Genomic DNA, 26,211 nt, shown 5'->3' with positions numbered 1-26,211 from the left:
GACTTTCAGGAAGAAGGGAGAGCACTGGCAAAGCAGCGAGGCATGAAATCAACTGCGCTGCCTCTCAGGGAACTCCTGTCAATGAAGAGGTGTGCAGGAGTGTCGAGACCCGGGTGAGGAAGAGTGACGAGGAGGAGGGAGAGGCAGGTGCTGGAATAGTTCTGGAGGCTCCGTTCCTCCTACTGGAAGACTGACTTTAAGCCTAAGGATGAAGGACAGTCATTGTTGGGGTGTAGGCAGGGAAATGATACGTTCAGGTAAGTGTCTTATAGGAGTCATCCCGACTGTGTGAGTAAGAAAAATTTTAGGATGACAAGACAAAGCAGGGAGACATGTTAGGAGGCCTTTTTTCAACATTATAGACAAGGGATGACTAGGGACTGAAGTAGCGGAGCGGAAGATGGTCTGAAGACACTCATTTGAGAACAACGCACGACGGAGAAATCCAGCGCGTGCTCGTTCACAGGACCAGACCGGCTCTCTGACTCTGCCACATCCTATTTCAAAGCCCAGCTTGGCATCCGGGCGCCCTCTCTTAGTGGAAGGCCAAGGGAGTTTCCTGAATCGATGCCTGAGCATTGGACGCTATGGACCTCAAAAGCAGTGAGAGTGTGGGCTTCCAGAGCACAGCCATTTCCTAGCATCTCACCATTTAAGATGCAGTATAATAACTCTACAACTAATTCCCTTCTTTTTCTAAACTGCCAGCTGTGTTTCTCTTTAATTATATTTAAAAATAACACCTACTTTCAAAGACAACCACATTCAAGCTGCTATTGTGGCTGTCTTTTGAGTAACTGAATAAAGTCTTCAACATTGTATACTCTCCAACCCTTAAAATCTCAAAAAGCATCACAAAGCTCAAAGGGTAGAGGAAAGATAATGCTCTCTCTCTCAACGTGTCTTTTCACCAAGTTTCCAACCGATACCCTTTAGATCAATGCGTCAGAAATTCTACTTGCCAAAGGCCATGTTTTTCTGTTAGCCCTACGGTCTCTGGAGAGGACTGTCAATGTATCTGGAATGATTCTTGTCCTAATTTAGTGCTTATAAGATCATAAGGAATTTCTCAATTTTGCCAGGAACAAATATGGGTAGAGCATATCAATTTTACATAGAAGCCATCATAAAGATGGGTTTCTTTTTTAACTGATTTCATAATAATGATCTTTCTGTCTGTGGCCTTTACCAAAAAAAAAAAGGTAGTAACAAAACAGTCACCTATTCAGCCAAACTATAGGATTAAGGAGTGAGGAGAACATCTGGAAAAATGAGAAAATGGGGGAAAAGATTAAGGTTATAAGAAATATTTAATTAGGAATAGATTCAGTTTAAATGACCGATTTGAAGAACAGACTCCTGGAAACATCAAACCTTATTTAAAACCCAGTTTGACCCCTTTTATTCTTCTCAAAGAGATCAGTAAGGAATACAAAACTGTAAGATTTTTCTGAACCAGTTTACTAACTGACAGGCTCTGGAATGATTTTTTTTGGTTTGACTCATTGAACCAGGATGCTAACATTATTTAAACATTGTTTTCTATTTATTTCTGGATTTGTTTTTTAATTCTAATGCTATAAAAACTGTGTAATTTACCAGAGAAAATGAAATTGCTCTTTGCTAAGTACACACTGAAAGTCATACACTACAATATGTATTGTACACTTAGTACAGTAAAAAAAAAAAAAGTTCTATACTTTCAAATTCAAATTTGAAACCAATTCAGTGCAATTTGGCATACACGGTGGAATACAGAGAAATTCCTACGTATTGGTAACAAGTGAAATTTTTTTGCTTGCTAAAAAAATATCAAAACAGAAGAAGGAAATCTTAAATAAAACCCCAAATAAAAAGTACCTTAAGAGAAAAAAAAAATGGATTAGACTATGGTAAAACCTATAATATCTGTTCAGTAAAGGGCCACAGTCATTGCCCCTCAGATGGGTAGCCGACTGATGTATCTAGGATAAACAAGAGGTGTTCTAGAGAATAACCCACAAACTCCTGAGAATCAGCAATGAAAAGACAAAAGAAAGACAAAAGAAACTCTCTTTTCTTCCTCCCTTACTTCGACGCAGTGCACGGTCCACACAGATCTTGTGAGATCACCAGTCAGACGGCAACGTTCTCTCTGCTCTGGACTCCCCGTGACTCTAGTTCACTCACAGGAAGAGCCGAGACTCGCAGGAAGGTCTCCAGGCTCGACCCCACCTGCCTTCTCCTCTTCAAGCGCCCTCTCCCGCCCTTTAGTCCAACTAACACCCGTGGATCACCCAAGGATGCTTAAGTTCTGTAAGAAGAGTTAGCAGAAATGCTAACCGTTTCATTATTCGTTTTACATTTTACGGATTATGAAGGATGTGGCCGTTCTCACCTACTAGGAGTGTTGTATACAGTTCATCGCTCCATCTCTCCCTCGGTCTAGTGAGCAGCTACCGAGGGCCACCTGGACCAAGGCAACGCTCCCTTCCTGGGGTTTCCCACAGCAGCGGTGGCCAGCCGTGACATGCCACGGCCAGCCCCGTTGCTCTGATTCGGCCCCACCACGAGGGCCTTCCCATCTTGAGAGCTCCCGAGCGGCCCTGGCGTGGCTTCTTTATAAACTGCACCAGTTCAGCGTCTCCCTCCACGCGGTCTTACTTCCCGTCCTTCCACAGACACCGTCTCGAGTCCACTACTCAACACTCTCTGAATGCACAAATTTCAACTTCGAGGCCTACTTCCTGGGAAACCCCGACAAGATCAGGATTTTTCACGATGACTTGTTGCTGCCACACAAAGAGCGCACCTGCCCCTCCCGCCACCAGTAATCTGAAGGGCGTGGGATTCCTTGCTTAGGAATGGGATCAGGGACGGAGGAGGTGGGAAGAGAATAAATGGCCATCGTTACGGGCCACGGACTGAGGCGTGGGATCAACTTCCACAACAGATAACCACAAAAACCCACCGAGGTTCGAGTACGGCATTGAGTAGACCAGATGATTTCAGAAATTTAAAAACAACAACAAAAAATGAGAGTGGAAAGGGGCAAGGTGATGGGATAGTGAAATCTCATATGATTGTTGATAAGATGTATGATTTGTATAAACCAGAATATGGGGTCTGGTGTAGTGGCAAACAGCTGCTGCCGAAGGTAGGGTAACCTTGTGCCTTATCACTTCCTTCACTCTCGGAGTTCCAGGACTGATTTCGTGATCATAGTCACGGGTGTCGGGTTTGTGGTAAGCTGTTCATCCTTCATGGTCATCATTCACACATCCAAAGGTTATTGCAGACAAATAAATTAACGTTATCATAGTGTTTTTTTATAAACCATAGAGTGTTCTACAAATTGTTGTAAATGAATATAGACATCCTTACAGATTTATCTAATCGTGCTCTGACATCAAGGGGAATTCTAATACAATCTTTCCATCTATTTTGAAATAATCTCTTTCCAAGAAGCTTAAGTCCCCTTTGAGAAATTCTGCAGTCCTCAGAATCCTCATGGAAATTCCTCCTGGAAGGGTGAACCCCTACAAGGGGGTCACAGTACACAGTAGGTGAACTGAACCCCTGATGTCGTGAATGCATGCTGTTTCTTCCTTTTTGGTTTTCTGTGGAGGCAATATTCCTGCCGTTGTAGTTTCAAGAGTAATTATTGACTGTTCTGAAATTTTAGACATCACTCCTTATTTCTTGCCTATCTGTGGGCCTGCAACTCCTCTGATGCACGGATTACACTTCCCTGCAAGATGTCCAGCAAGCTGCCTCCTCCCAGTACTGAGAGCCGCGGGGGGGTTTGTGGGGTTCCTATCATCTCAGCATCAACACTTTACACCATGGAGTTACAAATAACTGAGTAAAAGATTCAAACTTCTAACTAAACTCTTCAGAGAAGTTATATTCTTAGAATAAGAAAGAATAAAGAGCAAAGGTAATATAAATTATTTTAATATCATTTTTAATTTTTTGGAGTTCAAAGTTCCTTGCATTAGTTTGTTAAAATCATCTTTCCTAGAACTAGATAGTATTCTCTTGTACTGATAAGATAAACGATTCTCCAAGGAGACTGAGAGTAAAGATCAAATAGGCATCCTTCAAGCCAATTAAAAATTTAGAATACATATCTTCTGATTCGTAATCCAAAGCCATTTCTATCACACTGCACATAATGACTGCATTTCTTTTCCTAGATATGCTTTTAAAAAACCCAAATAGATGATTCAGACAAAAGTCCGTAGCACCCATTTGACATTCTCAAGCAATCTTCTCAAGAAATTCCTAGAACTATTACTACTATAGTGGGGGGGGGGGTATTTTTCTTTTTAAGATGGTAGTCATGTGTGAAAACGAAGCATAGCCAAGTTGATAACAAAGCTTCCTTTCTCCTCTCTTTTCTCACGGTTTCCCCTCTTTTTTTGCTTTTTGAATTCTTTCAATTTCATTATCCATTACGCGTTCCTCACTCATTCTATCTCTGTTTCATGACTCCACTGCAGTATCGCTTTTCTTTGAGGTAAAGAGAAAGTGAAATGGTTTGCAACCCAGGAAAGTCAGGGATAAGATTTCAGTTGCAGTTCCGATGGCTCTAGGCCCATCTTGAGGCCAAAGAGGGGTCTCTGGGGCAGGGCAGCAAAAGCACGTGCATTTCTCTGGAAGAACCTCGGACTTTGTGTAGGTGGTAGAATTTCTTTATCTAATCAGTGTTTCAGCTGAACCTGCTAACAGCTGATGCCTGGCCGACTTCCGCTGTCGTGGAGAAAGTGCGTGGTGAGGCCCTACTGTGCTGCTCGATCTTGACCATGAGAGTAAGGCAGAGAAGGTACAGATGGAGGTTAGGAAAGAGTGTGTACCGCAACACGGAAGAGAAAAACTACTTAGCCTTATGTAAGAATATTTTATGGAATGAATATTCAGTTTCTTGTTATTTACAGTATATTTAACATTACACTTCTGCAGGGGATTATTTTTCTTTTGATAATTAGAATCATAATTTTTCCCATTGTGTGCTGAGAAGAGAATTTACATGTAATCTCTTTGAGAGTAAAACACTGTGTCATGTTCATTGTTACTGCCGCAGAAATCTTACCACAATACTAGGTTATATTAGATTTGTTCAATTCAACGAAATTCCTGGATATCATCAAATTCAGATTAGAAACATGGATTTTTAAAAAATAACTTTCAGGTTCTCAAACTTCTTACAATACTGTTTGTTACTTTTTAGTAAACCACATAATCAGAAATAGCAGCTGAGGGTCTAAAATTTGTTGCAATGTAAACATCTCTTGCTTTATCCAAAATGTATGTAAGGTAAATATTATTATAGATATCTGAGTAATACCATATACAGTTATTTTGCACAGGGCAATTTTGCATTAAATAAAAACATATCATAATTGGTTTCACACAGTGAAGTTATCACAATTATCTGGATATTAAATATCAGTTTTTATATTAATAACGGATATAAAATTGATTTGTTACTCTGCATATCTGACAGTCACTTATTAAATAATGGTCTTAAAACTATGTGATTATATAAATTCTGTAACAAGGGCCAATGCTTCCTCTAACCTCATGAAATGAAAATGTCCCCATGGTATCCATGCACTATACCTTAGAGACCTTTCATTTCTACAGATGTCATCACACAACTTCCCATAAGATGTTACTAAAATTTAATTGTGGATTTTCCCATACATATAGCAAGATAATGCATTTGTAATTATTTTAATACTTAAAATATACTTTTCACTTTATTGGATTTTTTTGTTTTTAAAATCTACCCAAAATTGAATCAATCCAGAAATATTTTTTTAAAGAGAATAATGGAAAATATTCAGAGCTCTGTCTTCCTAATATGACAAAAAGACTAAGAGAAAAGCAGGGGTTAAAAATTATCCTTTAACCACCCACACATCCCTGGATTTTGAGAGGAGTTTCTTTAATCCTTCTTTCTTACTGCAGTATTTGTTGCTCAAGGAAGTCCGTGGGAGGGTAAGATGTTATTGTCCCTCCCACACACACCCGTTTTCTTATTTACAACATTAAATCTCCATATATAGAACTACTTGAAACACCAAGCCTTTTCGTTCAACTACATTCTGAAATTCTTTGGAATTTGCTCCACACATTACCTTCCTGTAGGACACATTTATAGTTAACTATAGTTTATCCTGATTTTTTTCAAATGTGAGTCTAATCCAAAAAGGGTGTTTGAAGTGGATGCCTTTCCAACTTTTGTCTGAAAACAGAATTCCAACTTCTTGCCTGAAAACAGCAAGTCTTATGTTCAAAGCTAATAATAAAAAATTATTCTTCATATTAATGAGTTTCCTTAAACACTAAGCAGATACAGTCATTGACATGGGAAAAGCCAACCTTTAAGATTTGTTTGCAATACAGACTACCTTTATAAGTGAATGCACATTTGTAGTTCATGCTGGAGACATAGGAAACAAGTTTTATCTAAATGAAGTTGCCCCTTGAACTGTTTCATCTAAATAAGTAGACCGATAGTTAAAAATTTTAAAAATCCCTATAAAATATGTATAATGTTATGAAACCTTTATATCCCTTTCTTATTGTACTAAAAATGTTCCCTCAAATAAATGACAGATATGCTCTTGTGCAAATGGGTTAAATTTAAATTACTGTAAAGTGATCAGGTCTAATCTTCATTGCTAATGTAAAATTTATTTTAAAAAACACAAGGCAATTTTTAAAGAGTAAAAAATTTAAGTATTTTGAAGTGATTTTGGATTTGGAGTTTTAATGATAATATTTATAATAGCCATACATACAATGTGTTTTGCAAATAAATTCGTTCACTTCACTATTCAGATCAATTCTTTCCAGTTGGGAATTATATTAACTTTTGTTAAAAGAAATTAGAAAAATAATCATTAACCACCCAAATTGCTTGCAAAGATGCCCCAGTGATTAACTAAATATACATTATTGAGAATATATCCTACAGAGGCCAGTTAGAACAATCACTAGCTAGGATTGATGTATTAACCAAACAATCACAGGTAATTTAATCACTTCTGGTTAATTCAAAGGAAACTGATTCTGGCTCCTCTGATACCTTGGTAATAAGAACTGTCAGAATACAGACGCGAGTCCATCTTCTACACAGTCAAATACACTTTATGTACAGTCAAATGGATATGTGAATCGGAATTCTGCAGGTTATTCTAGGTTTTTAGGTTATAGTTATTCAGGTTTTTTGGCATTTCGTAATAGAGTAAAAAATTAAAGAAAATTAAAATCATTACTATTTCAGAGTAATGTAAGACAAAGACTAGAAAAAAAGTAATTTAGCTAAAAAAACTGGTCTCTGATTTTTAAAAAATAGTTTACGCAGTAGGAGTAAATACTCATTATCACAACTTTCAGAACAACTATTTAAAAAGAGTACAACTAAGAATTAAATAAGTTATATATTCTTTTCTTTTTCTAAAGCAATAATCATTAAGAAGTTTTTTTTTTCTTTAAGTTACTCGAAAGTACCTATAATTGAAAGAAAAAGTAAAAAGCAAACAGGAGAAAAAAATAAGAAAAGGAAAGTGGTTTCCTACTTATACACAAAGTTCAAGTTATAAGCATCATATGCTTGACATCAAAATTATTTCCTTATTTAGGAAATAAATTACCTTATTTAGATCACTGGATAACATAATGAATCCCAAATTTCAGTATAGAATGCAATAAGGAAGAGTGAAGTTGATTTCATTTTCACTTGCATGCACTAATGACAATGAATGAAAGCTGGAAACCAGTGTCTGGTTACACTATGTCTTCTTAAAAAAATCAATTAAAATGAAGAAATGGTATGTGATATGACAGGGGACTCAAACATAAAAACATGTATCATGACATTTTAACAGAGCAATGAAGATCTTCTGTGTTCTGGGGTCTAGCTTGTTTTGTTTATGAAGATGCTAAAAAATTAACAAGACTTGTTGCATGAAAAGTGGCACAGCTGAAACCCAACACAGCATCTGCAGAATTAGGTGATCTATATACAAAGACCAAATGTATCTAGGAAATAAGCGGGGTTTTGCATAGGAACTACTCCCTTCCAAAAGCAAAACTTTAAAAATTGATTAATCCCTTAATATTCCAATGGTGAAATATCTACTCAAGAAACTATTGTTTCCCTTTCTTTTTATCTTTAAGATTTCATTTGTTCTCTTAAGCTCTTTTTTTCGAACAGCTGGAGAGGCTTTCTTAGGAATAGTATATTAATCAGCCCGAGGGGCTGGCAAGAAAACAATTTCTCAGAAGTAGTGAAAGACTGTCCTAACGTCAAATGACCGTCCAATGTCATGTGACTTTGAAATAAATTTTATGCTTTCATGGTAATAAATCTTGATTCTTGTTCAATTTTGTCTTTATGGGAAAAAAACTGTGCTCCAATAATTTGTTGCAATTGTGTTCTCTGCTTATTGCTTATTTAAACTAGTTGAGCCTTTCGTTACATAAATCATCTTCTTAAATGTCTTCAGTATTGCCCCAACCAGGCAAGGGTGGTCAGTCAGATCTTTCCTGAACCCAAAACCTTCTTTCCCGTATCTTTTATCAAATTCTTCATTTAAAAACTAAAATTTGCTTAGAATCATACATTTGATCATTTTATACAACGTAAGGAAGGCCTGAAGAAGGTATGCTTCTGTACATTCTCTTTTTATTTTTCTTGTAGAAATTTTATCTAATTCTTTTTCTTGTTGTGTATAAAGGTGGAATTTTGTTTGGATTTCATTTGAAAAAGCACTTTAGGAGATTTACAATGAAGATTCAATTCATAAATAAAGTCTTATTTAGCAGGCAGTTCATCAGATCAGATTTCAAAAGTTTCTGCCTCTCCTTTATCTTACATACGTCCTTAAACACATAATTCAATAATGAAAACATGTCTTACTTAGTTAGTAAAAATAGATTAATGTAACCAAAGAAGTAAAGATACTAAATTATTTTCATTGGCTTAAATTCTGTTAATCATTTTTACTTTCTTTTATTAAAAGAAAGCTTTTAGTTTCAATTTATTGATCTGATAATTAAGACCTTGTTTACATGGTAGTTATGTATGTGTTAACATCAATACCTGGCAATTTAGGGCAATATTATATATTTTAAAACCTCAATATTTAAGCGATTTCTTCATAAATTCTTTTTTCCCTGCCAAATGACCTTGGAAGTTTCTGTTAGGAACTTTTGACATGCACATCTGTCTCAAAGATAGGCCAGGCACAAACATAAATGAACAAGAAAGATTAGATGAGATAAAATTCTTACCTAAGATTCATGGATCTATTAAATAATTTACATGGTATATACATTTGCTTAATAAGTAGAATGATACTTTTTCATTTGCCTCTTTCCTAAAATGCAAACTGTGAATTTGTCTCAGATACCCATAAAGATAAATGCATAAGTAAACATCCATAAATAACATCCGCATGTAAGTCTTCAAATATATAAAAAGACAAATCTTACCTCCATCTCCAGATCCTGATCCTGCATCTGGGAGGGGGAAAAGAAATACTTTGGTTTTGTTTGAAAAACATATTCAAAAACTATTTATGACTTTATATAGTTCATGTTCACTTCCTTTATTAAGACAGTCATATAATGGAGAAAATTAACAATACTTAATCTGAAAGTGTATATTCACATCCATTTAATTTAATTTGCATAATATAAACTTATAAAATAAATTTTCTATTATTTTCATTCTTAAATTTTGTAAAAAAACTATTATCTAGCTTTGACATTATATCCTATTTTGATTATTACATTCTAAAATTGACTATGTAAAATCTGTCACATTTTTATTTTAACCAGGATGAATTTGGTGCCATTAACCAAAAAAACAAAAAAAAAAAATTAAAAATGAAATGTTTATAACAGTGAGATTCAGAAATTAAACAGGCTAAGGCATGTGGCAAATAAACTCATAATTAAGGCTTATATTATTATAAATCGCATATACATGAAAAGAAAAACAGTTTACAGATGATTATCTTTTTATAGAATTGCTAATATGTTTTCCAAATACCACAATTGTGGATGAGTTTATTTGCTACCAACAACATCCTTTGTTTTTGAAATCGATAGAAAAGGGAGATTAATTTTTGTCTTTGTGCTTAAAATCGGATACACCCTCAGTGACGCCGGCAGGAGAACAACCCGATACCCTCCTTCTGCGTTCCCTCTATTTCTTCTCTCTCCTCCTTCCTACATAACTGCAGTTGGTCAAAGTTGTCTACTTCTGACAGCTTCCCGCAGACACCCAGTTTTCTAGCGGGGAGTCAGGACCATTCATTTTCCATCTGGTTCTACCTGGTAAGTGTCGACATCACTCTCCTGCCTTCCCACTTCTTTTCATTCTAAATACATTTGATTATGCATTTTTCATCTTAATACTGGGGAGTAAGACTAATATTGGTGTTTTCTATCTGGAATGCCCACATCTCACACTGAAATCTCAACCAGGATTCAAGAACTATACCAAATGCTACTTTCAGGAATTTGTGTTTGATGCTTCACATGGTTTTTTGTTTTTTGTTTTGTTTTTTGGTTTTTTTTTGTTTGTTTTTTAAGAAAAACAAAACAAAAAAAAAAGCAAAAACCGAAACCCCCATTACTTCTACTAGTTTGCCTCCATGACAGTTTGTGAGAGGCATTGTATAAAAAATGATATGACAGAGGCGCCTGGGTGGCTCAGTGGGTTAAAGCCTCTGCCTTCAGCTCAGGTCATGATCCCAGGATCCTGGGATTGGACCCCGCATCGGGCTCTCTGCTCAGTGGGGAGCCTGCTTCCTCCTCTCTCTCTGCCTGCCTCTCTGCCTACTTGTGATCTCTGCCTGCCAAATAAATAAATAAAATCTTTAAAACAAATGATATGACATATGACAACGCACAGAACGCAGACGTGTGGAAGAACGGACGCCTCCCCAACAGTCGTGCTATCATCATGTGACGCATGAGCAGTGCCATGGAGGAGGAGGAGTTTAAATGCAAAGCTTTGGTGGTGACATATATTAACTAAATTTATGGGGTCTAACACTGTCTAAAATCAGAAAGCCAAGTTATTTATTAACTGCTAATGTGACGAATACGTATGTGTTTAGGCTAGCAGAGTCTTTCCTTAAGGCAAGCTAATTGGTAAAACAATTTATAATAAAAACCCTTCTTAGTAAATACATAATCAAATAAGGATATTGATCATATGCCTTGACTGTTTAATGATAACAGGTCAAGAAAGGCTGAAGGATTTGTCACCAAAATAGAACAGTCCTGTCAACTGAGTGCCTAGTCAGAACCCATGGCACCATCACTTTTGGATGGGACAATGCTTGAATGGTCAATGTTTGTATACTTTCACAGCTAAAGTTTTAAATAAATTTATTTCAGTTAATTTGAAAGTTTAATTCAGTGTTACTTACAATCATCAGGGGCTAACAGGTTGTACTATTATAGCACTAATTATTCCATGTATTTTGGCTAAATGTGTAGTTTCTCTTTTCCTCCTCATTATGACTGTAAACTTCTTTAAATCAAGAACCAAGTTTTGTTCAGCTTTTTGTACTATTATGCGCATAAGAGGAAATACATATAAGCTCATAGATTTAAACCTCCATTGTTTGATAACATAAGGTGTGTTATCTGACTTTCCTAAGCTTATTGGTCCTCTATTGAGTGAGTATAGTAATGTCCTTCTCACTGGGTGTTTTGAGGCTTACTGCACACCAGCAAGTTTTAAATGCTTATCACTGTATCTGGAACATAAAAATTAAGATTTTGAATAGACATATTACTTTCTCAGCCCCAGGTTTTTCTAATAAATACATATGGCTTGGGAAAAGAAAAAAAAAAAAGGCAGTGCTGTATCAGCTTGCATTTCTCACGTACCTTTCTAAAAAGGCAAGGAGCATGGATCTTAAGACAACTTTTGTTTTATTTGACCCAAATTAGCTAAGTAGGAAAGAAAGGAAGAATAGATGGGAAATAATTATAAGTTCACTGCATCATTATGAAATCATGATGGGAAGCTTTAATGGTTTCTCTAGTATAAGATGAGCAAGTAGCCTACTCAAGTCTTACTAGTGAGACGGAAACACCTAAGAAGTCATGCCCTTAATCTTGAAAGTCTCAGCTTCTAGTTAGCGCATTTCTTATAATACAGAAATGCAAAATTGACAGTGAGGCTATTGAGCAGACTGTCCAATAGGAAAGCATTTTTGGACCAAAAAAAAAAAAAAAAGACTTGTAAGTTCAATGAAATATAATAAAGTTATATCTTCTACTGCCTTTTATTCCTAGAGATCACAATTTACTATCTCTATTCAATGTCAAATAGCATTAAAAATAAATGGAAAATCCACAAAGAAAAGAAAGAGAATTCATTTTAGATCAAAAGTCAGAACTCTAAATTATTTACAGTCAGACCTGGTTAATCAAAGTTACTTTGGTTCCTCCATCATTATTCAGATCAAAAATCTTTTAGACTTACAGTACAGTGGGAGACACATTGAACAGGACTGACTTGCTAATTAAATCCTACAGAAATCTAGGTATGTGAATCAGCTTCATATAGATTACTCAATGGTGATTACATGTTCTACTTGGCTAAGCATTTATTTTCATAGTATCAACAACACATTAGAGACCAGCATGTAAAAACTTGAATGAACCAGGAGAATGTCACTGCCTGAGCCTGTAAGAACTTGGAGGTTGGCAAGTCAAGAAAGAGAGATTTTGGTACCAAATGTTGTTAGCCATACCATGACTTTCTAACTCTATTTTGACCACTGCCCACTGATTCTCATCCTGCTCCTCCCAGAGACAGACTGGTACCCATCTGACCTTGAGTAGACACACCCTTTCCTCAGTACTCCCTGCTGTTTGCCTCCATCATTCTCGGTTTCTCAGAGTCAGAGTTTCCAAAATTTTTTTCCCATGCAATTTGTTTAGCATATCACTTTAAATTTTCTCCATAGGTAGGGCAGATTGATTTTTCATAATTAGTTTGCTCCTTGCTTTTCTTCCTGTTTCCCCATCTCTACCATGAGAGTAGGATGCTGGTCCTCCTCCCTCCTTACTGGGGGAGCAAGTGCGCCGACTCACCCCTGCTGCTGTCACTTTCACTCATTACTTCTCAGACAAATCCCTGAGCGGCCGTGGGCAGTGATCTGTTTGCTGGAGCAAATAAGGAGGAAGTGGGACCCCAGGAGGGGGCATCCACTTTATGAGGCCAAGAATCATATAAAAGAAAAGACTACTTAAAAAACAAAACAAAAACAAAAAGACCTACATCATCATGATGTAGTAATAATATCATTCTCTTTTGCTAATTCTTAGGAACTTTGATAGTCACGGATCTAATGTGGAACACTATCAATTACTAACAATCCATGGACTTAAGATGCTCTTTTAAAGAACACAAGCCTGTCTCCTTGCTCATTTACCGTACCGCCCCAACACACACACGGGTTTAACACAGTTCTCTAGAATAGAAAAACTTGTTACCAAAGGAATACTTGTTATCCAGTACTTGTCGTCTAGCTAATAAAATAGATTTTTCCGGGCACTATTCTATATTTTCAGTTTTGAAGGAAGTTCATACTTTGTGTCTTTATTATTTCTCCCTGATACGCTTATGCCATCGAATTCCTCCGAAATGAGGACTTTCTAGAAAGATGCTTATGTGTCATTCACCACAACCATCATGGACACTAACGTTTCTTCAATATATGTGATTCTAACATGTCAAGGCTAACCTGTAAACTCAGCTTTATTTTAAGGTGTTGCTCTATCAAGTTGGGCTTGGCTCCCTTTGTTTATTTTTCTTCCTGTAATGCTGTTCGGCTCTCACAATCAGTGACCAGGGAAGGAAAACCTGGAAAACTGAAGAGTGTGGGAAGCCAGTCTTCTCACTCCCTTCAGAGCGCTCTTGGTAAAGACAGCTACAGAGCTTCGTGCAATCCCAGGCCAGCCATGTTAGAAAGGAAGCTGTCTTTCACAAATGCATCCTTCAATATGATCCGCTCAATGGCAGGAAGAACATTTTTATCGTGCTGCCGAGGTTACCCACATTTTCACTTTCAAACCCAGATCTGCAAAACGGCCCTCCAACAGACGATGCTGTTGTTCAACACCAACAAGCCAACCTCGTGTGTGCGCAGATATGTTTCTCTCTATTTGGCACCTAGGCAGGAGATCGAGAGTTCTAATTATATTACTCCACTGTCTGCACTTCATTAAGTAACATATGTATTAAAATCAACATCCTTGTGGCAGATTTTCCCTTTTTTCCAGACGTGATTTGAAATGTAAAAAAGACAAAATGAGAATAATGCATGCTTTGTACAAAAAAATGAGAGGCTTATCCAGCCAGTATATACAGTCTGAATTATTTATTTAGAGATAACATAACGGAAAGAGCAAGACATTGTTCCAGAGGTCTCAGGGAGTCTTCAGGACGGCACACGTACCTGTGGCACAGGATCCTTCGGACACGACGAGTATCTCGCTCTGCTGCTTGCAGGCGGCCTGCCGCAGGTAGCACTCGTTCTGATAGCTCTCCCCGTTGGAGCCACACACAGGCACGTAGTCACTGTTGCACTGGGGGACACAGACAGAAGCTCATGGTTAGCACTGGAGTCTGCATGCCTTTGACACCTTGAAGGGAAATAATCATTTACAAAAGAAAGCACTTGTGCTCATTTTCAGCAATCCCCATTGTATCCACTAAAGTCTTTGACCTTGCAAGGGCATCATTCAAAGATACACAAAAGTAACGACAAGTCAGCTAATCAGACATTTGATTCAGATGGTGGGAGGGGGAAGCTTCTAAACTGATCAGGTAATTCCAGCAAAGTGATCTCGGCAGGCAATACTGAAAAGGTATAGCAACAAATGTATCAACATTATTTAATACTGTTTTTCAGATATACACCCATCTGGCTTGGTGGAAAAAATCAAAACATGCTAAAATATTAAAGTTATGAAAAATAGGTAATGCCTATCTGTGGTTAGAGCAGAAGTATACAGCTGATACAGCAATTAAACCAGTTACTCCTTAGTATGTTTTTTGTTCGTTTGTTTGTTTGTTTAATTTTAATCTTTGCAAACTTCTAAATATTTGGGTAAGACATTTGGATTCCTAATTAATTTATCATGTATCTTTAGATATTGCCAGATATAATGCAAGAAAAAAACAACAGAATATGGAATACAGGGGGGAAAAACCAACAAGTATTGAAGCATATGTAAACTTTATTGGTTATTGAAAATTATTACTATTAATATATATTTCATAAGGAGAAAAGTTCATTTTTAAAACAGCCTCATTGTAAAAAAGTACAAATTTTACAATGGAAATTAGGCAACCTACGGGGTATACTCATCATAACATAATCACACTCCAAAGCATTAGAGATACTTGGCTGTGTCCTATACCTACTAATTACACTGGAGATGTGATTATCTCATGATTACTACTACTGATGTGTTTCATTGTTCAACTGTAACAAATGCGATGACCAAGATAATTATTTAAAAATACCCACCTATGCCAGAAACGAAGTAAAGCAAATCATACATACACATGCATATGAAAACACTTTTCTGTATTCCAGTTCTTATTAAAATATTTGGATTTTTGATGGCTATAAATTTATAACACATACAAAACAATGATCTAGTGAGATGATCTAGTGAGATTCTAGGAAAGTTTTAATATATATGATAATAAACCTGAAACTCTATCATGAATTAAATTCAACTCGAAGGTACATGCCAAAAAAAGAAAGAATTCCCAGTAAGTTCATAATCTTATAACAAAAACCTGATGTTTATTTTTTTAGTCTATTTCCTTGGAATATCCGTGTCTTCTTCTTCATCAACCATTTATCTCTTAATCTTTGCTTTAATGTAACAATGTCTTAATCATCCTAGTAATTTATATATGAAATGGGATAAGCCGATGTTCTCAGAAGTGAAAGTCTTATTTTATGAGTCTTACTTCGTATCTGTTATTGAAAAACTGAAATACAGCTTAGAAATAGTGATATACTTTCCTTGCAATAGTAAATCCAAATTGTATGACACTCATGTTATGATCTCCATAATTGCTAACAAGGTGATTTAAATATGAAGTTACATCTATTTAGAAATTGCTTACATGTGATTAAAATGATTTAAATATTTTAAATATCACACATTTTAGAGATCTTTATTTCTGCAATTTCTAATCTAGATATTCTGGAAGCCCTTTATGTAGTATTTCCTTTTCACAGTTACATTACTGGCTCCCAGACTCAGTCATCTGGGTGACTACATTTTAAATCTGTTTTGATTAGAAAGTTTTACTAATAAGGATCTTTTACTCACTAGGCATTCTTTTTTGATCAGATGATACCTGCATAACGGCGGTCTCCCACAAGCTTTCTAAATATATATGCATGCTTAAACTTACATCTGAGAATTGACCTACCATAAGACCCCAAATCATCCCCACTACTAAAGAAAAAGGCAACGGCAAAATGTCAGTGAGGAGCTGAATTCTCCAATGAGTGGCACAGAGGGTAAACCAGCTAAATGGGGCTGGTGTTCCTGTTGGAGCCACAGACTGAGAGGCAGGTGGACGGACAGGGGCTTGATAAATGTGCTGTGTTCGGGACCGGAGAGGATTTATGAGGACGCACCAACACTAAAATGGTATCTGAGCTAATGGAGGAGGCATCAGAAAGAAGCGAACTACTGGTAACATATCACGGTCCACAGACTTGTGACACTTCCAGGAGGCAGAAGATCGTCAACATGAGACTGTCGGGGCTGGACCAGTTGGCTTCTCACGTTCAGGTACGAGCATTGTTGTCTTTGGTACCTGTTAGTCTCCATCTTCAAACCTGCTTACAAGACTCTGCAGATGCTCTGGGTCCACACTATCTTGTCTCCAATCCCTGGAACCACTCTATTTATCTTTCCTATCTACTTCTGCAGAATACTCAGCTGTAGCCCGTGGACAGGGGGTGAGGGCTGGGAAGTATTTATTATCTCTGTCAAGTGCTAGTACACAATGCTGATATGCATCTTAAAATATGGAATAAACTGATAAAGCATCATATGCCACTTCTGAGGGATGCAGGAAGCCAAATGTGAACAGTGCGAGAAACAGAGCTGCCAAGTTCTGTGCACAAGCCAAGAGGGAGATTTGTACGGAGCTGAAAAGACTTAACTGCAGATTATCAGCGCGATGTTTTTGGCCTTTAGTACCATGACTTGCGCTCATTAATATGAATAATACAAGGACAAAGCAAACTCTAATTTATCACGGCTCGGGAGCAGAAGTCCGGTCCTGGTTTCTCCAATTTCTCTCACGGCCCTGCTGTAGGGCCTTGTACACATCACTCAACTATTAAATATTTAACAAGTTTATAGCTCAGTTTCCCCATTTGAAATGGTTAACTTGGGCATTTGGGAGGATTAACAGAATCATGTTTCTAAAATACCTCTTAATATTCCTTTAAAAAAGAAATGTAAATGGTTTCTCATGACAAGCATTTTTTATTTGAGTATAGCTGATGCACCATCTAACACAGACACTGAACACACACATCTAAAATCAGAGAAATAAAGGAAAACAGAATCACCCTCCGCACAAAAATAAGCTAAGTATTATGTTAAAATACGCCAAATTGTCGGAAATAATTCTTAGAGGTAATCGTAATACTGCTCAGTTTCAGATGAAGGGACAGATTCAGATGTTAAGTGACTTGTTAAAGGCCACAGAGTTGGCTGGTAAGAGGAAAAACAAGACTCGGGCCCAGATGGCTGGACCCATAAATGTATGTGTTGTACACACTTCCTCGCAGGGGGAAAGTGATTCTATTTTTCTTAAGATGTTATAAAAACCTTAGGTTTATTTTCTAAACATGTGTTCTCCAGTTAGCTACATATCACGCGGGCAGAGGCAATGACTTGACACTCTACGATGTATGGAATTCATTTTACTACAAGTGAACAAAAAATGTATGTGAGAAGTTTTTTCATATGATTTATTGCTTGTTTGGTTAATAAAGACTTCTTTTAGCTGAGATTTCAGCATCTAGAAGCTACGTATAACTTCTCTTGTGTAGACTGTCGGCACCTTCCAGAGTCTGGCATGTAGAAGGTACTCCACAGATGTTAAGTGAATTCTTGTTATATTCCCAGCTGTCAAAGGCTTAAGAATAATGGCTTAGGATATGGTATGTTTCTTTTCCAAAAAAGAAAAAGATAAAAAAACCTGCACATGTTCCAATCCTTTGATCATTCCATAAGTAACTTTTTTCTTCTCTGTAACCACATTTCTTTAAATGAAAGAAAATATGACTTTAAGAATGGGCAAGCCTGTGGCTCTGGTGAACATGACTCTGTGTGACTTCTCAGGCTCTGTCATTAAAGGACAGAGTTTCTCTCTGACCCCTTCTCTTCTTCTGGATGCTTGCCCTTGACACCCAGCCATTGTGGTGTGAGGAAGCTCAGACTAGCACAGACGGAGAGAGCCACGTGAGGCCCAAGGTGTCCAGCTGACAGTCAGAGATATGAGGGGAGCCTTGAGAAGAGTACAGAACCAAGCCTTTGAGTTCTCTCCTTCTCTCAGTTAATGCCAAAGGAAGCAGAGATGAGACTTTCCATTAAGCCTGTCCAATTGTAGACTCATGAGCAAAGGAATTGTTCATTATTCTTGAGCCACTATGTTCTGGGCAATGTTATGCAGTGCTAGTAAGTGGAACAACTGAATATCTAAAGCATGCTTATTAAATACAAATAGTCAATATTTAAAATAAATAATATCTAAAAAACATAAACCTTCACCATATTTTTAAGTTACAAGCTGATATTTGGTCATTGTAGGACCAATGCTATGTACGAATAACTACATAAGCACCTTCCTTCCTTTCTTGTTTCCTTCCTTCGATGCATCCATCCATCCATCTAGTTGTCTCTAAATTTTTCTCTTCACAACTGATTTATAAGATTGACCAGCATGCTGTCTGATATTCAGGTAGGAACCAGGTTCCGCCATTTCTGGGACTCATATCATCACCAAAAATCAGTTGCTGTACTGTCTTTGACACTGAGTCATCTACAGTAACTTGGTATTGTTGTTGCTGTTACCAATATTTTCATTTGGATGTAAAACGCATCAGGAGAAAATTAGATCTGGTGTCAAAGGACCTAGGATCTTACTTTAACATCGCCATTTACTGATGGTTATTTATATTTTTGGGTTTTAATTTTCTCATCTGTAAAAGGAGGAGAAAATAATTGCCCCACAAGGTTGTAACAAATAAAGGGGAGAATATTTTTATTTTCCATCATCTAAGAGAAGTGAAGGCAAATATATGCTCACTTTAGTGCTCCTAGTTGGAAAACTATAGATCACATACATACACTTCTCTTTGAAATTTATCTCTCAGCTAGAATGACACCGTAGTTTGCATCCTAAATTGTGTAACCACGGGAGAAACAAAGAGTAGATGACCTCAGCTAGTTTGGAATAGTATATAGTAAAATAGATTAGCAGGACATCTCCCTTTTCATCAGATATAGGGAAACCAACCAACCAACCAACCAACCAACCAACCTCAAACTCATTGGAATGTCCTGGAAAGGACTGAATCAAGATACTCTTAGCCTAAAACATCCTATTAATTATTCTTTGTACAACTTGCACATTTTCTTTGATCTTCAACTTAATCCGGCCATTCTATATTCTTGGTACTTGTAGAGTTTAAATGTTCCAGGAAGGAAATGTTTATTTTCTCTTAACACACTGACAACTATCACAAAGCACAAGCTAATGGCATGAGTAACCTCATAATAAATTTAAATGCTATAGGCACTTGGAAAAAATGACATTTTAGGTTCTTATTCAAACCTGCATTCATTGCCCACTCCTCCATCTACTCCACTCAAAAAGTATTTAATTAGTGACAAATGTAACTGGTTGACAAAGCATGAAAAACACAAATATATTTTGTTGGTAGAAGTTTTACCAGAATTCTTTGTGGAATCTGAAAACTGAACAAATATACGTCCCTTTTAGTAGCAGGCATCCATTTAGAATTTTGTGAACTCTGTTATTTTCCTCTCGTTGAAATCTTAGAATTATGGCTTTCCATCTGAAGAACCTTCTTTTGAGTTCATTTTATACTGTTGATGAATTCACTTCTTATGTCTACCCTTAGTTATGAAAGTAAGACAAATTTATGGGAGTCACAGACTGAAAGGGGAGAAAATCCACAAGATCCTTTGGGCCTTTAATTAATAATTTATACCTGTAGTTTCTCCTGAGTTAACATTTGGGGAAAGTAGGAATTGGAGAGCTTTCGCGCTCCCTCTCTCCCAGCAGTTCATTGAGAGAATGTGATTACATTGTGCGGTGTGGCTCGAGACTAGAGTGGCTGGTGTCACACACATATTAAACGTGCACAAATATGTTTCTAACACTATCGTATGGTCCAAAGGACTGTAGCATGGTCACGTCAATATTCACCTACCAGGAGGTGGTGCACTTTGCAAATACCTGTTGTTTTATTTCTTAGAAGGAATAACGTCCAAGCAGCTTTGAGCTTATCTACAAACAATTCAAACTATATTTATTTTTTTTTAAGATTTTATTTAATTATTTGACAGACAGAGATCACAAGTAGGCAAAGAGGCAGACAGAGAGAGAGGAGGAAGCAGGCCCCCCGCCGAGCAGAGAGCATGATGTGGGGCTGATCCCAGGACCCTGAGATCATGACCTGAGCTGAAGGCAGAGGCTTTAACCCATTGAGCCACCCAGGTGCCCCCAAACTATATTTAAATATGAATTCCCTTATCTTTCTCACTGGGAGGTCGAATTCAATTTAAAATATCTCATCTCATCAACAAGTGTAAATGCTACCTGCTATAACAACTGTTTCGATCTGAATTTGAGTTTAATGTTTTCATATGTTCCGTCCTTTTTTCTTTTTGTCTTTTTTTTTTTTTAGTTTTGCTTACAAACTTGGAAAAGTTTTCCATATACATATTTCCTGGTTGAATCTTGTGTTAGATTTCATGTGTACTTAAAAAAAATCAGGGGCTCCTGGGTGACTCAGTCGGTTAGGCGGCTGTCTTTGGCTCAGGTCATGATCTCAGAGTTCTGGGATCCAGCCCTACATCGGGCTCCTTGCTCAGTGGGGAGCCCGCTTCTCCCCTGTCTGCCATTCCCCCTGCTTGTGCTTGCTCTCTCCCTCTCTCCCCCTCTCTGTCAAATAAATAAAGAAAAATCTTTAAAAAAATAAAACGTTCAACAGCACTCAAAGGTGAATATAAAACATTAGTACAACACCTATGGTGGTATGTATGCTTGTATAAACATTTTGAGAGAAAAGAAGGTATATAATTTACATGGTATAGAGCATTTGTTAGATGATGACTATAATAATGGCACGAGGAGTTCTATCTTCAGTAAATACTCATAACCTAGTTTTGATGATACCAGTGCTGTGATGTCCCTCTCTTTAAAAAAATTTTTTTTAAATTTTCCTAACATGCAACAGCACATTTTTCTAACATTTATGAAATGACTTTCAGCTATTTGCACTTTCTTGGATTCCTGGGAGATTCATCTGTAATTGAATGTGGTACCCATGAAAAGTCGACATATAACAATAAGCTCCATGATTTCAAAACCTAGCACAGCAGTTTTGAATTCATCTTTTTTTTTTTTTTTAATTCATCTTAATAAGGAGTTTATTTAAATAGTTAACCAGCTTGCCTGGATAACAGAACCCAAAGCCATTAAAGCAGAGCAATATGATTAAAAAGAAATAGCCTCAATCAAAAAGAACAAAAGTATGAATCCACACTTCTACCCATTGATTATTTGGCTATTAACCCCAGCAGCTGACTTGTAAAATGTGTGCTTCGCGGGACACATACACGTAATTTGCCTCTGACACACCAAAAGAACAACCTGCAGCTTTCACCTCCACTGGCATTTGTAACTCTGGCATACACATTTCTCCAAAAAGCTATGTCTTTTTGACATCCATTGGCTCTCTTGGCAGTACAGCACTTTTGCTTGGTGCCAGCTTTCCTCTTAGCTTGCATAGCTATAAATTGCCAGGTGATGGGTTGTAAAGGGAGATCCCTCCTTTGCAGTCTCGTTAATGAATAAGGAGATGCAGAAATCAGACTTCTTACCTTGAACTGACAGACGCAAGTCACAGTGTCTCCAATTCTTAAACATTCCCCATCAAATTTACAGGTGTTGGTGTCACAGAGGAAGAGATCATTTTCTCTGTCATCATAACCTCAAATTTAAAGAGAATGCTCCAGTCATTAAAAAATGTTATAGACTTCAGCAAAAAAAGAAAAAGGAAAAAAGAAAACACTATCTTGAAGCTTTAAAAGAATTGCTCTAAAAATTTTAATTCCAATAACCACGGCTGTACTGCAAGGTCATTCTTTGATGATAACCTCCAAGATCTGTTCAGTGATCAATATTCATTTCTTTTTTTGACAAGCCTTTTCTAGTCAGTTCTCTTTTAATTTTCTTTTTTTTTCTATTGTTATTTTATTTTGACCAGGGTTAATACTGGCAGCAGTGAATAAGGGCTTAACACTTGCTTCCTAGCTTCCTTATTTTTTTCTTATTAAGTAGACTATAGTTTACGAGCCCCAAACTCCACGTTTAGAAAAGAGCTGGTGATGCTCTCTGGGTGTCCTTTGACCATTTCTCCATTCTTACTCATTCTTTCGCTTTAAGGTCTGGAACAACCCTTTATTTGGAATTTCTCCAGACAAAGAGGAAACAAAGCCCCAATAATAAAGATAAACAGGCACAGTGTTTTCTGTGATGGTCTGTCTGGCGCAAATGAAGATTGATCACCTTTAAGTTAACACGGGTGGAGGGGTGTGCCAGGTTCTTGAAAATCTGCTTGGAAAACAAGTTTATTCTCTTTAGTTTCTGCAGATCTCCTTAAGCTATCTGGATGATAATAAATTTCTTAATTGCCAACCTCAATTTCACATTTAAGTTATTTCCTAACACGATGTGATCCTTGGGATGAAGCAAACTGGTCAGGCTGGACTACAAAGCTGTGACCATTTCAAACAAGTCATTTTGCAGGTTGTTTAATATGCCTACGATAAAGCACCTAAAATGTGATTAGACACCTGTAAAGCGGAACTCAGCTTTTCAAAAATAACATATATGCACCCACGAACCATGAACAAGTCCACGTAAATATGTTAAATTTTATAAAAATACCAAATTTAGAAATTGCCTGAAACAGAACAAAGGCAATCTATTGACCCAGATCTAATAAGGTTAGAAATCTCAACCAGTCTTTAAAAAGCACAAACTGCAATGATGCATAAAAATCTACTCGTGGAATTTCCATCAGCAACAACCCAGGGCTACAGGTTCCTTCCTCCTCTGAGTTACAGTTGGTCATTCCCACCTCTCCAAAGTAAGTTATACACACTTCAGCTCACATACATCCCTGGAAGCCACTTTATTCAGAGCCCGATTTAACTGCAGCAGAATTATATTTACAGAAGATGAAAAATTACATGCACACTTCTAAAACTAGAACAGAGCAGACCTAGGGGACAATACCCAGGCATGGGAACGCAATTTTAAATGCCACTGAAATCACCCCACGATCCCGCCAGGGTCGACCCCGGGCTGTCATACTGAGATGCGAACCAGCCCAGGGTCCGGCATGTCCCTTCCCCCGGCCGGCCTTAATTAGGAGGCTTTAGCATAGGCAAGTCTGCCAAGCTCCCCGGCTCAGACTCTGCAGGGACCCCGGCGAGCAAGAGGCGCGCCTGACCCAGTCCAAGGAAGCCTGCCCAGAAATGGAGTCGGCGTCCGCCGGGTCGGTTCCGCCCGCCTGCGCACGAGCCTGCCTGGCTCGGTTATGCACACCCAGGCCTGGAGACCGACGAACGCATCTTTTCTCAACTTCCCTTCCCCATCTAGGAGCTCAGGGAGGCCCGAGAGAAGCATCTCTGGGCTGCAGAAACACCGTCTTTTGCAGCCAGTGGACTGGGAGGCTGAGCGAGAGGAGGAGAGGGAGAAGGGAGTCTCCGCGCGAAGGAGAGAGGGAGAGGGAGAGACGCATCTCCGGAAGCCCAAGCTCCCCGAGAATCCGTGGGACCTGCTCTCGGACGCGAGACCAGGGCGCCTCCCGGCACTTTCGCCGGAATCCGTCTCCCCCGCAGTCACTATTTGATTTATCGCTTTCTCGCTTGTTCTTTCTCATAAAGTTGTTTCTCGCTGGTTTGAGCGAGACTTTCTCCTTCAAGGATGGGGAAGGTTCTGCTTCGTCTTTGCCCCCGGACCGGGGCTCCTTCCGATGACCCACAGAACCGCCCCGTTTGGTATTTCCCAAAATGCCCGCAGCTCCCGGGGCGCGGGTGCAGGGGTCGGCGCCCCTGCCCTCTCCGCGCCCCCAGCGCCGCGGCCCCGCTCGCTCCGCGGCCTGGCCGGCTCCCGCGCCCCCTCGGGCGGAGGTCGGGCGTCCCGGAGGCTTGGGCGGCGGGAGGCCGGGGCCGAGGGCGCGCACGGGGGCAGGCGGGTCCGCGCCGGACACGCGCCCGCGCCGCTGGGCCGGGGGCCGGGGGCCGGGGGCCGGGGGCCAGGGGCGGGGGCCGGGGGCCCGCGGCGGGGCTCGCGCTTACCGGAGCAGTTCCAGCCGGTGGGCGTCTGGCAGTCGCTCAGGGAGGTAGGAAACGCCGCGAGCCGGGCCGGGCGGGCCGCGAGCAGCAGCAGCACGGGCAGCAGCAGCAGCCAGCAGAAGCCCTCGCACAGCGTCCAGCCGCCGCACGGCCGCGGGGACTCCCACAGCACCATGGCTAGTTCGCGCGGCTCCGCAGTGGCCAGCGGCTTCCGAGGGGCGCGCGGTCGCGGGGGCCGGCCGGCGGGCTACTGGGCATCCCGCGGACCGCGGCGGCACGGGCGGCGGCGGCGGCAGGGGCAGCGGACGGGGACGCGGCGGCCAGACCCGCGCATGATCGCGGGAGTTTCAGAAACATCCAGGGACCCGGCCCAGCCCCGGGAGCCGCAGGGTCGTCCGAGCGGCCGCGCCGGACCCTCGGGGGGCCGCGGCCATAGGGCGGGGCTCCGGGAGCCGCGGAGCCCGGGGACAGCGAGTCCGGGGGCAGAGGAGCGGGGTCCGCGCAGGCCGGCCGGAGGCAGAGTCAGGGCGCCCCCCAGCCCCGCCGCCGCCGCTCGCGCTCTGCCGCCCGCATCCCTCTGGCGTTGGGGAAGCAGCAGGTCCTCAGCCCGCCCGGGGTCACGTGGGAGGAGGCAGGCGCGCGCTGATTGGCCGAGCGGGATGCAGGTCCCGGGAGGGCGGGGTCGGCGCGGAGGCGCGGGGAGGCGGCGGCGGGCGCCACAGATGGGCTCGCGGGCCGGGCGCTGCCCGAGCGGAGCTGCGCGGGCCTGGCTCGGGGGGCGAGCGCGGGCTTCCGAGGGGGCGACCCCACACCCTTGCGCGCCCGCGGCCCTCCCACGCCGCGGCCGGGGACGCCCCCACCGAGCCCTGCGTCCCGGCCGGGGCCCCGAGCCAGCTCCCTCTCCGGGGCCTCGCGCGTCCGCCGGGGCCGGGGGCGTCTCCGCGCCGGAGCCGGGAGGGCGGCGGTGCAGGGGCGGCGGCGGGGGGGTCCCCTGGAGCGGGTCGCCTGCGCGCCGGGCACGCCGCCCGGAGCCGGGCTCGAGCTGGGACTGTCGCGGCGGGAGCCCCGGCAGCGCTCCGCAGGGGCCGAGACCCGGGGCGCGGGCGGCGGTGACGGGGCAGCCCCGGCCGGCCTGGAAGCGGCTCCGCCGGGAGCCCGCGCCCCGGGGCCGCTCGCGGACCGACTCAGCCCGGCTTCGCGCCCGCTCTCGGGCCTCCGCGCGCGGCCCCGCAGCTCCCGCGCCGCGAGAGCCGAAGGTCCGGGGCTGCCCTCCTCGCGCTCCTCCGCGGCCGGGAAGCGGCGCGCGGCTGCCGGGTCGGGCCGGCGCGTCGGAGGTCGGACGCGGTCCGGACGCGCGGCCCGAGCGGCGGGAGGGCTCCCGGCCCCGGCCCCGGCGCGTGGCGGGCGCGTCCCCGGGAGGCGGCGGCGTGGGGGGCGGCCCCGGGCGCGTGCGGCCCCGTCCGCCGGGTCTGCGGCGACCTGCGGGGGCGAGCGGGGCGACTCGGC

The 26,211-nt window shown here is 40.9% G+C and overlaps 1 protein-coding gene across 1 annotated transcript in view; it reads right to left on the bottom strand.

Annotated features, from left to right (window-relative positions):
• Positions 1–24,880, bottom strand: part of TMEFF2 (transmembrane protein with EGF like and two follistatin like domains 2) — a gene marked incomplete at its 5' end in the record, with an annotated part of 226,798 nt that extends 201,918 nt beyond the window's left edge. The window contains 4 exons of the mRNA XM_082691070.1: positions 9,490–9,516; positions 14,490–14,619; positions 22,222–22,331; positions 24,709–24,880. Of these exons, the coding sequence (XP_082547196.1) occupies positions 9,490–9,516; positions 14,490–14,619; positions 22,222–22,331; positions 24,709–24,880 (439 nt within the window). The remainder of the gene's footprint in view (positions 1–9,489; positions 9,517–14,489; positions 14,620–22,221; positions 22,332–24,708) is intronic.
• Between the last annotated feature and the right edge of the window lie 1,331 nt (positions 24,881–26,211).

This window comes from Mustela nivalis, assembly GCF_964662115.1.
Source record: "Mustela nivalis genome assembly, chromosome: 11".
Classification (NCBI taxonomy): domain Eukaryota; kingdom Metazoa; phylum Chordata; class Mammalia; order Carnivora; family Mustelidae; genus Mustela; species Mustela nivalis.
This window is presented reverse-complemented; position numbering and strand designations above follow the sequence as displayed.